Genomic DNA, 13,876 nt, shown 5'->3' on the forward strand with positions numbered 1-13,876 from the left:
ATACTGGTTTAATGCATCTGGATTTGCTTAAATGTCCTCATTTCTTAGTGTGTGAAAGAAAATCGTCGGAAGTTAGAAAAGAATACGAGAATAGCGAATTCAACGGTGACCCATCAACAACCTTTTCAGAATCACGATTATGTTTGCTGTATCTATCGTACCCAAAGTAGAAATCCAGTAATATGTCATAAATTTATATGAAAATGAGGGGAAAAATAAGCAGTTTCCATGGAAGGGTCTCTATATTGTACCATATTTTCTAGGGTAACTCGGATCGACAATGTCAATCGGTTGTTTTGTCCTCGCTATATAGACCCAGAGTTAGTATTACGATTTTGCTTTTGTACTTCTAACGTTTTTCATGCTGGTCGTCTTTCTTGGAAAAGCATGCTCTCATGAAGATGTATCTAAGGTGTCTTGCTCATGGATCTCTACTAGCCCGAGTTTCCTCTGGCCCTGACACCATGTCCTACATCAGACATGGTGTCAGGCGCTAGGGCCAGAGGAAACTCGGGCTAGGATCTCTACAAACGTCACTAATCTCAACGAGCCTCAATGAATCACAACTGGTCTCAACCAGTCGGAGCCGGTCTCAATGGAGAAAAATATAGTGCAAATAATACTCTTCTCTTGAAAACATTTGTTATTTCAAGCAGGTTAAATCTGGCTACAAGGCACACACAAGTCTACAACAATGTTATACCAGACTTTAAATTAATGAAAAATACGTAGCCGATTAGATGTCCATATAAAGTGCATGTACCCGGCTACTTCACGTCATTGAAGTCATGAAGATTATACCGAATGACAACGTCAAATGTATAGTGTGTGAAAGGTAAATAAAACACGGCTTGTGTGGATGGCCTGTGTAGATTTGGATTAGATTTAGGGGTTTTAGACTAGAAACTTGACGTTATTATCAATAAAACAGGAAAAAGCTACTTCAAATGTTGTTGAGCACCCACTGGTGAAGTGTAAAATTAATATAAATATCAAAAGCAAATATAGAAAGGTGCGAGCGTATATGTAAATTTTGTGGTCATCACCATGATATTGAGGACGAATTTCTGTCTTCACGCTTATCAAGGTATAGGAACGAAGTGGATAAAATTATATTATTGGGGAAAACATATGTATTTAAACTAGTACAGCTTTTAAGTATTACAAAAGTAAAAAGGGTTAAATATGTTGAGTGAGTTTGTTTACTAATTTGAGAAAATCAATTAACGTAATGATATTGTTAAATCTCCATAGATTACAGTGTCCCGTACACCACATATATCATGTATTTGTATATAAATGAGCTGTAAAGCTTAAAGAGGCTTACCCGCAGACGGACCGGTAAACGGCACATCTCCGATCACTAAATAAACTTCAGTACACGTTTCTATGTGACAAAATTAGAGGCTTTCCGACTTTATTTCTTAATATAATTCACGGTTGCAATGTTTAAAATACCACTGACTCATGTAAACGCATGCTGAACACAAAGGGAGATGACTTACAGAAGCTGTAAGCTTGCTGTCAAATCCCTTTTCATTTGGAATTATATGTATAATTTTATTGATACTTCCACTGAATAAAATATTGTTTAAACTAACGCAATAAAAGAATTTGATTTTTAAAAAAAGATGACGCAACCGTGATGCTTCATACTTCTTATAAACGAGACGGCGAATCGAGATCTTTATGTTTGAAGTGTATTTTGTAGAGACGGTTGGTGGAAACTCATTTGAGATTCAGTCTTCCCATTATATGGTGACCTATTCGGTCCAACGAACTCGAGAAAGATCGCATGGCTGAATAACTAATTAAAACACCCCAAACCAACAATACATGGCGAGAAACCTATGACGGACGGTTTAATTAGCCAGATACTTTTTTTTTTTGGTCATGTGAAAGATAAATACCATGTCATCAATTTCGTTATGTAGTTCTTACTGTTATGTCAATCGCTAAAACTTACCTACTTGTGGGAGGAGTCACAGTATGACGTCATTCTTCTCAAATTATGTAATACAACTTGGCCGATTCATGAATATGTATTCTTAAATACCTTGAAAGCAAAACCATATGCTTACCTGAACGATTTCCTAAGATCAACCATGCCGACAAGCTCTTAATATAGATGGTTGATTCGCATCTCAAGTAAGAAAAAAACATGTAAGGCAGATATCGAGGATCTCTACAATTATTTCAGTAAATATTTTAACCATAATGTTGAGGGAACTTATAATCATATATTTTCCAGTGAACAGCTCCAAGAGTTATCGAACCTGGGAGCCAATACTTGTTTAAATATACCTATATCTTCATCAGAAATATCAAAATGTATTTTTAGATTAAAAAACAATAAGGCTTTTGGTGAAGATCTAGTATGTAATGAATATATAAAATCTACTGCAGATATCATGCTACCATTATACGTCAAACTCTTTAATTATATATTCGACACTGGTAATATCCCAGATGTGTGGTTGATGGGCAATATTATACCAGTTTTTAAAAATAAAGGAGATATCCATGATGCTAATAATTACAGACCAATTACACTGGTAAGCTGTCTGGGTAAGTTATTTACAACCATTATCAATGAACGACTCACCAATTATGCAGATAGCATTGAACTTATACTAGAAAACCAAGCGGGATTTAGAAAACATCATTCCACAACTGATCATATTTTTTCACTCTATTCTTTAATTGAACTATCAAAACAATTCAAAAGTAAAATGTACTGTGCATTTATAGATTTTGAGAAAGCCTTCGACAGTGTCTGGAGATTAGGACTGTGGAACAAATTAATTACAAGTAATATAGGCGGGAAATGTTTTAAAGTCATAATCAATATGTACAATGGAATTAAGGCCAAAGTAATTAAAGGCGGTTCTGCCTCTAATATCTTTAATTGTAATTCCGGTGGAAGACAAGGGGAAAATTTGTCCCCATTTTTATTTTCAATCTTTTTAAATGATCTAGAACATTTCTTAATATCACATGACTGTAGAGGTTTATCTAATTTGGCGGGAAAACTAGAGACAGAGCTACAAGTTTATCTCAAGTTGTATGTAATGTTGTATGCCGATGATACCATTCTACTTGCAGAGTCAGTAGAAGATTTACAAACACAACTTAACGTATTTCACACCTACTCAAAATTGTGGCATCTTAAAGTTAACATTGACAAGACTAAGATAATGGTTTTTGGGAGAGGAACGGTGTCACGAAAAATACAGTTCACCTATGATGGCAATAAGTTAGAAATTGTGAAAATTTTTAAATATCTCGGGGTTTGTTTCACTAGAAATGGTTTTACACATTTGAATATCAAACAATTATATGAAAAAGGCCTTAGGGCCATGTATGGCGCTATTTCAAAATGCAGAAATCATAATCTGTCCATCGATTGTAAAATGGATATTTTTGATAAAGCAATCAAACCGATTATACTATATGGCTGTGAGGTTTGGGGGTTTTGTGACACCAAACTCTTAGAACGTCTACATTTGAAATTCTGTAAACATATCCTTAGATTAAAAACATCTACACCAAACTTTATGATATATGGAGAATTGGGAAGGTTTCCATTAAGTATAAATATAAAAGTTCGTATGATTGGATTTTGGGCCAAAATGATGGTCTCAACTCATAATAAATTGAGCAACAAATTTTTCCAAATTTTAAGACATTATAATGCTCAATGGTCTAACTATATTAAACATATTTTTGAAGAATGTAATTTATTAGATGTTTTTGAAAACCATGAATTTACTAGTATACGCTGCTTAAAAAATACTGTTTTTCATACCCTAAGAAATTTGTTCATATGTAATTGGAAAAATGACGTTTTCAATTCTCCGAAAGGGACCAATTACAGAATTTATAAACATGATTTAAGTTTAGAAAAATATCTACTTGACCTCCCTCCTAAGCTAGCTAATTCCTATTGTAAATTTCGAACTTGTAACATTAAATTACCAATCGAATACGGAAGATGGAATAACATCCCAAGAGAAAATAGAATCTGTAGTCTGTGTAACATGAATGAAATAGGAGACGAATTCCATTATCTATTTAATTGTAGCGATCATCAAATAGCATTAAACAGAAAAAAATATATATCTAGATACTATTATGAAAGACCAAGTACATTCAAATTTAATACACTTTTTAATTTTGTAGTAGACGATGAATTGAAATCACTTGTGAAATTAATTAAAGAAATAAGTATACGACTCAACAATATTTAAGATAATCTCTTGCTTAACAAATGTATCGATGTATTACATCATATGTCCTGTACAAATTTTGTATGTATATAATTCTCTACACTTTATATGTTTATGAGAATAAAATATTGTCATTGTCATTGTCGTTGTCAAGATTTAAATTGTCTTGGTCTATCCTTCGATTTCCTTTGTGTTTTGTAAGATGCATGTGTAATAGGAAGGAATAATGAAAAATACCCTGCCCGTGTCGGGCTTCGAACTAACGACCTTTCGCTCTCAAGCCAAACATCCTACCACTAAACTATAGGGAAATGCCCGCTAGTCTGAGTTAGTAAGATGACCTCATACTCTCAACTTTTACACTACTCCCTCCTTCACAAAGTCTTCGCCCTCGAAGACACCCACAACCCAGGTTCATTATTTCCAATGGAGCCTCTCAGTCTCGTATAGCTTTCACTTGGAGTGGTCAACGACACTAAATCTGTAATAGGAAGAAGTAATGAAAAATACCTTGCCCGTGCCGGATTCGAACTTTAGAACTACATTTCGCTCTAAAGGCAAACATCCTGCCGCTAGGCTAAAGGGGAATTCCCGCTAGTCTGAGATAGTAAGGTGAGCTTATACTCTCTACTTTTACACATGTAACTAAACAGTTTTGTTTTAATGATACCATCTACATCGTTTGCAATCATTTGTGAAGAGTAGCATTGTAATTCCGAACGAAATCTTGTGTTGTACTGATGTGCCTTTATACGTCCAATGTTTGGTGAACCGTTGTTAATTTTTTTTTACATATCTGTTATCAAAGTCCGATCATTTGTTTGTTGTCAATCGCTTACAGAACTGCCATATTGCAGTGGTCTTTTGAAATCCTCATACGAGCAGAAATCATCGTTATAACTTGAACAAGTTTGAACCATCAGCAAAATCAGCATCGTATTTTGCATAAGGATCTTATACTTCAAGTTCCCTCTTGAATAACCATCGTCGGATATTCACCGTGTTGATTGCATTACGCTATGCTGCACTTATCACTTGATATTTTAGTTTTTTTATTTCATCCAAATGCAAAACAAGCATATAGGGAACAGTACAAACATTTTCGTAATTATCATGACATAGACAAGCATAAGATGGCGGAGGACAATATTACCATCAATACTAATGAGATGTACAAGACATGTTGTAACTACATTGTGTTATCAATATACACTGTAAACTCACCAGTTTCAACTTATTGAATTATATGACAAAACCGTGACATCATACATAGTAACGATACGTCATAACGGATGACGTCATACTATATAAAAAGCTACAGAAGCAACAGTGACACTGATGAAAAATGATGAATCAATAATATCAACAAACGAAGATCAATTTAATTACTTGCAAGCAGGGCTTTTCTTTTCGCTGTAGCACGAAATAAATACTTACTCAACATATTCAAAATTTTAACACTTTTACTCGAGAATAATTCAATATACTTATACACACTTGGTTATTACTTGTTGAGGTATGTCGCCCTTAATTTGGAATATGCCGGACAGAGAAGTACAAATTGTACTTCATCCTCTTCGTCATTTTTATCACAGACAGTACAAATCCTCTGATTTTTAGGGCTGTTATTATAACGCCCAGACTCGATATTAACACTGTGATATTGCATACGAAATTATTAATCTGGTTGTCCGACATTCCGATAGGAAAATGTGACGGAGCCAATCAAATAGCCTCTATTGAAACGAGGATTTTTCACCAAGTTGAATCACGTGTGATAAATGTAGTGCAATCAACCGTGGGTACCCGACGAACACGTTTAACATGTTTTTGTAAACTGCAGCGCATGTGATCATCTAAACTTTGTATGTACATGTTCACTTTCTAATCTTATGCAAACCAGGTGTTTTGAAACTTTTCGATAAACTTCGAAGGAATCAATGAGGCGCCTCCATTCTGCAAATCATAATAGCCACCCTCTTCGGTTGGCGAGTTAGCTTCCGTCAACAACTTCAATGCTAATATAATGAGACAACAGATCTACGTAAAATCTTTTTTTTTAAATATAGCGTACTATTACAAATTACGATGCCTGACGTGAACTTATGAGAAAAAGATACATCTTCCAGTTAAAAAAACCCTGGCACGTCCTTGAATGACCCAGGCTGTTAATAGGACGTTAAACAAAATAAACCAAACCAACCAGTTAAACATATTTTTTATTTAACATACAAATCTTAGTAAGGCACATATCACAACTAATATAAAGGAATGCTCGTGTATATATGTTTATACAATTATATATTCAGTAAAATACAATGTATTGCAAAGCTCAAAAAGACACATTGTCCGTGAATATATTGTATAGTAAAATCACGATGTAATCTGTAGTTAGAGGCTCATCTCATGTCGTTGAAGATTTCGGTAATTACCTGTTTTTATTTATTTTTTTTTCAACAATTAACTGCAATCAATGAAATAAATAAACAAACATCAATGGTTTAAAACCAAACAAAAAAGATGAGATTCCTTGCTAGACGATAAGATTTTGCTTTCAACAGATTATAAACACTCATTATCGAAAAATAGACAATAGCAGCTTGGATTTTAACATTAATTTATCATGATATGTTTTCGGCATTGATTGCGTGCAATATTTATATCAAAATAACATTTTATTAAAGAAAGGAAATCGATCACGAATAACATGTCAAACAAAACAAAGAGGGAATGTTACTACCATGTTTTATAAAACACCAATCCAAAGATCCCGATGACCTTAACCGGTAACATAAATATATGGCCAGGCACAATATGTTGTACATATCACGACCTTTTGAAATAAAAGTATCATCCCGATCAACAATAAAGTCATGTTCACTTAGACGAATACATAACCAGCTGGTTGGCCTGTATAGTATCAAAGCAGAAGTTGCAAGGCAGATATATATCAATGCTCTGGTCTTTAGAAAACCGTAAACATACATATTTTAGTGGTAGTCTTATTTTAGCGATTTTCGCGCTGAAAGCATGAAAATGAATTATGATTCCGTTAATTGCACTTTCTATGAACTGTTTCTATAGAAATAATTTGGGTACGCAAATGCATCAAAGCGCTACCTGGTAACATATTAAAATCTAAAATGCGCTGAAATTAATGCGCCAAATTGATGCGTTTACAGAAGGTAACTTACACCCAATATTAATTACCATATTGTATAAAACACGATCTTTTAAAGATCCCAACAACATATACCTCGTGATAATTACTATGTGGTCGGTTACAACCACACAATTCAAACATGTGCTCTGGTATTGAGAATATCTAAAAGTTTTACTAATATCAAATTGTTATATTGACACTTACGCGACATATATAAATACAAGCATATCAAAAATATACATTTAAATTTTCTTTAAATTCTATTAATTTGTAGTTTTTATGAGTCCGATTAAACATCGTTATTGCAAACGACACAAGCTAATGATTGTATAAAAAATAATGTTTGGAATAATATTTCTCTGGTGGCGAAACGGGCTTCTAAAAGAATCATATCTTTTTCATTTATTGTCCTCAGCCACTTCTTCAAACAATCACTTTTTGTAATTCCAATTCTTTCAAATGAAATAATATGCTGACATAAGACTTTGTGATCAAACGAATTGTAGTCTTGTTTATCAATAAAAAAGTTTTCGTTTGAAGAAATTCCAGTGTACAATAATGAAGCATGCGATTCAACACCTGATGATTCCAAATTGGAGATCTGTGATCATCAGAATAGATCAGGCAATTTTTTGTAATCATATATTTTACAAAGTGAAGAATATAATAGGTTTTAAGTTTGAGACTTTGATAGTAAATTAGTAATAAATATAAGCCTTTACAGAAAATAAAATTATCTCTGAATGCTCATAGATATCAAAACAAGAGGTCCAAATGGCCTATATCACTAATCTGGTTTATTTAAGCAAATGTCAAAACAATGTTCGTGTTCAATTCGTTAATAGCTTTGTTGATGTCTAACAATGCTATATATGGTTATGGGGTAGGGATCTCAAAGATATAACTCAGAAACGATCGAAGTCCAGACTCAATATGATTGTGTTTAAAGAAAGTAAGTCCCTTGTGTTGGGAAAAGACCACAGGGCATATTTTTACAAGAGAAGAAGTCGTTAATATTGCCAAATTGGCCCCTTTTGGCCCCGCTCCTCAGGCTCCTGGGGGTGGGGTGGGGGTAGCCCTATCATTTGTAAAACTTTGAATCCCAGCCACCTAGGGATGCTTCCTACCAAATTTGGCCAAATTCTGATCAGTGGTTAAGAAGAAGAAGTCAATTGTTGACGAACGGACGCCACGGTATGGCATAAACCCACATTGGTCCTTCATACCAGGTGAGCTAAAAATCATTGCGTATAGTAATTTCACTTTTCTTGTAGTCGGGAAAGGCTTGCCACATCTGAGCGCGCTGACGAATGACTTCGGGTGTGTCTTGAGAATAGTCTAATGCATCAGCGTTCCAGATTCCTACTCCCCGCAGGCCATACTTGAGCGCCATGTCAAATTTAAACTTCAAGCTGACAGGATCGTCGTACCTGATCTGGTAAGTTGTGCCCTGATAAAACACAGAATTATCAGTTAGCAATACACAACAATCGTTAAATATTCAAAATCACAAGTTACATTGTACTTAGTCTGAGTTTCATCTTGTCCTTACACCGAGTTTGGTGTAGGGGCGTCAGGGCCAAAGAAAACTCCGTCTACATAGGGATCGAAATGGCTTTTGTGGAATATCACGGCTATTGCTAGATCTCACGGCTATTGTTGAATCTCACGGATATTGTTGCATCTCACGACTGCAGACTATTAAGACTTTCAGCAAAGTTATAGAAATATCACTGTAATCATGGTTATTTATATACATACGTTTTCCTTGTAGTTGAAGTACGGTGTAAGAGTAGACGTCTCCCACAGCCGACCGGTTGTCGAATTTTGGATGATCCGCATGAGAAAGCCGTAGTTCATTTCTCTACCAGCAGCGTCGCTGCAGTTTACTCCTCTGAACGGTACGTGTTTGATGCTACATGTGTTATCCTGAATTAAGTGCAAAACATCTCACAGCGTCTATACATCATGACATGAACATACAGTAAATGTATATTAGTCCAGTACAAAGTATACCACAATTTCAACATAAAAGTATGTAACAAAATGTGTCCTACTATTATTACAAAATAATGTTTATCTGTCTGAGAACACTTGGCACAGTCATAACCTTTCTGCAAACACGATACTCCCTTTTCACCCTTTGTGGATCTCACGCTAACCAATTGTGTTCAATACGATACTCCTTGTTCACCCTTTGTGGATCTCAGGCTAACCAATGGTGTTCAATACGATACTCCCTTTTCACCCTTTGTGGATATCACACTAACCAATGGTGTTCAATACGATACTCCCTTTTCACCCTTTGTGGATCTTACGCTAACCAATGGTGTTCAATACGATACGCCCTTTTCACTTCACGCTAACCAATGGTGTTCAATACAATACTCCCCTTTACACTTTGTGGACCTCACAAAGTTCCAACATTATTTAGTATGGCACTATTAGTCTGCATTGACGAACAAAACTGATGACTAGAAATTATTGAATATTTATGAAGAGCTTTATAAAAGACGTACATGATATCAGTACTTTTCTAAACAAAACAGTAAAGCCAACTTAGATTAGACTGTATCATCCAGCTGTTTTATCCTTTTAGGACTCGACAGTCATACAAAGGGCCTAAAGTGTTGGTGATGGGAGGCAATCAAACACTCGAAATAGACCAAAAGGACTTTGATATTGATATGCGCAAAGTGTATTATAGACGATGGTATGTTGCAAACCCAAAGGAAAGCCAAGTACACAATTTGAAACCTTTTGTGAGCATTCGGCGAGCAGTCGTAGTGCCGTTTGAACACAAGCTCACGGTATATCGGGAGTAAGTTGCAGAGTCAACACCCTTGTCAAGAACCGGAAAGTGGAATCAAATTTGCGAATAAAGTAACGCTGCTTGCAGAATTCTTGAAAATGAATGAAATCTCCAAGAGGCAAAATCGCTCACAGCTGGTCTTTTGGACGTGTTTTTGAAAGACAAGTGGCGACCGAATGGATTTAACTCGATCTGGATCCTTGTTTCGACCTGAGGAACCTTTCAAAGATTTCTGAGTCTATAAGTTTTTCTTTGTCTATTTTTGAGTCCCCAAGATGAGTTTGCATCAAGATTGCAATATCATTGTGCATGATGATGCCATACCTGTGACACAGCCACACAGGGGTAGTAGTATCCGTACCAGGGAACACCAAGTACCAGCTTCTCGGATGGTATTCCTGTTGCAAAGTACTTCTGTAAGCCTAAATAGAGAAGTTACATGATAGATATAACAAACATATATGAACAGAAGATATCGTGCATGTACAGTGAACATACACAAGCAATGTGAACGGGCTTTTACATTGACAGCTCTTACTATACAAGACGTGTAAACGGGCATTTACATCGACAGCTTTTGCTATACAGGACGCTATTCTCTAGAATATCAGAATTATAAATAAAATTTAGTTTTATGATTTGGTCTCTGGGATATTGCTGATTCTAGACTACGTTTCAAACCAAGAGAAGCTCATCTAGTATTAGAATTTAGCTAGGCTATTCTTTCCAGACGATTACCCGATTGTGTTTTGTAGAATCCAGAGTTAGCCAACGCCACGCATGGGCCCCGGATCTGACTTTGTTCGTCATAGGACATGACAAACAGGAAGTCGGTCACTGTGGCTAGAGTCTTGTAGTCATAGCAACGCTGGTCAATACAAGCTGGGGACCATGCCACGTCTACTGTTATCTGTGCCACAAACAAAGAGTTCTGTCAGTCAACACATTCAATACTTACGTCAGTAATCAGCCCAATATCTAATATGTTTGCAATACAAATATAACGTCGTATCCACACATATGTTTACTTTCATTTTAGAAAAAAATACATATGCTAGTCTTTTCGAAATAGTGTTCAATTAGACTGTGGAAGTGACAGAGTTATACCTCTCGTAGATTTGTATGTCATATCTACAAATCACTCACTGCATCAGAAAAAAAATATTGTCAACCACAGAATCTTCCGATTCTACATTTTAGTTTTATTTTCCAGAGGTTTTAGTTAGGTTAATTTCATGCCATTTACCTTTGCTGATGCTATGGGATACCGTTAATGGATTCAGTATTAGTTAAAGGAAATCATTCATATCATTTTTGATTAAATCAGTTTGACACATTTGGTCGGTATGGGCATTTGATATAAATCGCTAAACATCTAATGTACTAAGTTGACCCTAAGTTTTCCGTAACACTTGGAAACTTAGAGTAACTGAATTGTTTCAAAATGCTTCATATCTCAAAGTCTATATATTGACCTGGAATGAGGGGTTGTATTCTTTGAACATTTTGTACGTCAGTCTGACCAGTGCGGTATATCCGTCCCTCATGTCGGTCCTGTCGGCCGGAATGGGACTCTCGTAATCGAAGTTAATTCCATCCAGGTGTTTCTGTGTGACGACAGCCAGATTCTTGACCACCCACTCCTCCTGAAGGGTAGCATTAGTGAGGTAGTCAGTGGGCACGCCCGCTTGATTCAAACGTAAGAAAATAATTGCTTTACCGTACTTTACACCTTGTGAAAATTAAAAATAAACTCTCATCAATATATCATACATTTCCCAGTGCATTGATTTTTTAATTTGACTTAAATGTCACACTTCACTGGGCAGATATGCTCTTGGGTACATAATGAAATGTTCGATCTAATCCTTAAAATTCTTTAAAATGTCAGTGTCAGCACAAGTTGGTTAATCTTCACAATAATAACTCTTTACATGTAAAATATACTTGAAATGGTAACACGAAAGGGAAATTGCAAAAGCGAAGTACCTATGGTAACAACTCGAGCCCCGTTACTATGCGCGAGACACATCATGTCATCACTATAGTAACCAACCATGACGACTGTGCTGATCTTTGTCCAATTGTACTTCTGCCATGTGTCGATATCTTTACTTAACGAAAACACGAACACCTGTAAATAAAGATTAGTATGCTTTTTACATTGTTTAACGTCCGTTGTTTATTGTGGTTTAGGAGGCTGTGGTGTGTTCGTGATTGTCTCCTTGTGATAGCGCGGAACTGATTTTAACTTTATAGTGTCATCCCACTGAAGCATCCTGTCGAAAACACTCAGCAATTGAACTGACGAACGCTCTATTGAAGACTAAAAGTGAGGCAGTGTCAAGAGAGACATAAGGAATAGGAATGTTGTTTAATCAGAAAAGAAATAGATTATCCCAAATGTATTCACCACCTACAGTACAATCCTGCAAAAGAGGACTTTTATTGGTATGATATATATGTATATCAAGAGTATTTTTGCAATACACCAATAACAAGGCACAGGTCAAGACAAAACAGAACAAGTAAATAATAGGTCTACAGCATAAAATGATGCATTGCAATATGTGAAGTGATACAATTGGAAGCACGTGATTATATTATCTAACATGAAAACATCTAGCGAATGGGGTATATATATAAACTTATTAGTTGATATTCAATAGGCTGAAGTGAAAAGCTGTCAAGACAAAAGTTTTTGATAATATTTTTTTTATCTCTGTATCTATAGAAATAGATCAACGATTGTAAAATTTATCAAACATCAGAGTATTATCACAAACTCCTTAACACATGTACATATATATGCATTTATGTTGTCATTTTGACGTAGTTTACCAACACAGACACGGAAAAAAGATGCTATGTGTAGTCAAAATGAAAACACCACACTGAACAGACGAGCATGAACCGGGGCTACTCCAATAATATTAGAGGTTTACACGACAGGAAACTTATCCACCAATGTAATCAGGTGGAATAAGATCTCATATACGTATAGGAGTAGAACCGGGGCATGATTTTCAACAAAGTATCGATTAATTAAATTTGTTTTTATTTTATATTCCTACTCTTAACTTTCACATTTTAGCTCTTAATGCTTTGAATTGATTTCATTTAAATATCAAATTATCAATTATCTTTTAGCTTAAATATTCACGGACCCAATTATTCAGGTATGTTTACTCTAGTAAATACGGTACCATGTAGTATAGCGGAAGTATACCGATATCTTCAATATTGATAAATGTATACTAATACTATCAATAAACACATTAATACGACCAATTTAATCAACCTTATGAGTTACAAATATACGTATACACACTACACAGCAATTTATACTTTACAGCGGAGAAATACTGGCCACGCTGTCGACAGTCTCGAGTGTCACTGTAGTTAGCAATATTGAAATGATTTTACCTCTTTTCTTTTTGTATCCTTTATTGGCTTGCAAAATTCTGGGTTGGAGCAGGGACAGTCTGCCTCTTGAGATGTCTGGGGTGCTCCCCATGTCACAATAAACAGGACAAACAAAACAACAAGTATGAACCACCGTCCCATCGTATGTGTTTATTCGGTGTAACCACAAATTGAACCCCGTCATAATGTAATACCGGCCTGCTTGTAGTGGCAGTGTAAAGCGGTGTCTGTTTAAACTGTTTAAAT

At 35.5% G+C, this 13,876-nt stretch overlaps 1 protein-coding gene across 1 annotated transcript; it reads right to left on the reverse strand.

The window, feature by feature from the left end:
* Nucleotides 1-6,435: 6,435 nt before the first annotated feature.
* On the reverse strand, nucleotides 6,436-13,795 carry LOC117321923 (di-N-acetylchitobiase-like). Its single transcript, XM_033876554.1, has 7 exons — nucleotides 13,631-13,795; nucleotides 12,194-12,338; nucleotides 11,680-11,891; nucleotides 10,943-11,114; nucleotides 10,529-10,626; nucleotides 9,154-9,321; nucleotides 6,436-8,842 (listed from the first exon to the last, which is right to left on the reverse strand). Exons 1-7 carry the CDS (start codon nucleotides 13,769-13,771, stop codon nucleotides 8,627-8,629), a joined length of 1,152 nt encoding a protein of 383 aa, XP_033732445.1. The 5' UTR covers nucleotides 13,772-13,795; the 3' UTR covers nucleotides 6,436-8,626.
* Between the last annotated feature and the right edge of the window lie 81 nt (nucleotides 13,796-13,876).

This window comes from Pecten maximus, chromosome 2 (genome assembly GCF_902652985.1).
Source record: "Pecten maximus chromosome 2, xPecMax1.1, whole genome shotgun sequence".
Classification (NCBI taxonomy): Eukaryota; Metazoa; Mollusca; class Bivalvia; order Pectinida; family Pectinidae; genus Pecten; species Pecten maximus.

Coding starts and splice junctions, on each gene's coding strand:
- LOC117321923 (XM_033876554.1), bottom strand. CDS start 13,771: ATGGGACGGTGGTTCATACTTGTTGTTTTGTTTGTCCTGTTTATTGTG. Junction 9,322..10,528: donor CCTGTGTGGCTGTGTCACAG/GTATGGCATCAT, acceptor CACTTAATTCAG/GATAACACATGTAGCATCAA. Junction 8,843..9,153: donor ACTTCAACTACAAGGAAAAC/GTATGTATATAA, acceptor GTGTTTTATCAG/GGCACAACTTACCAGATCAG.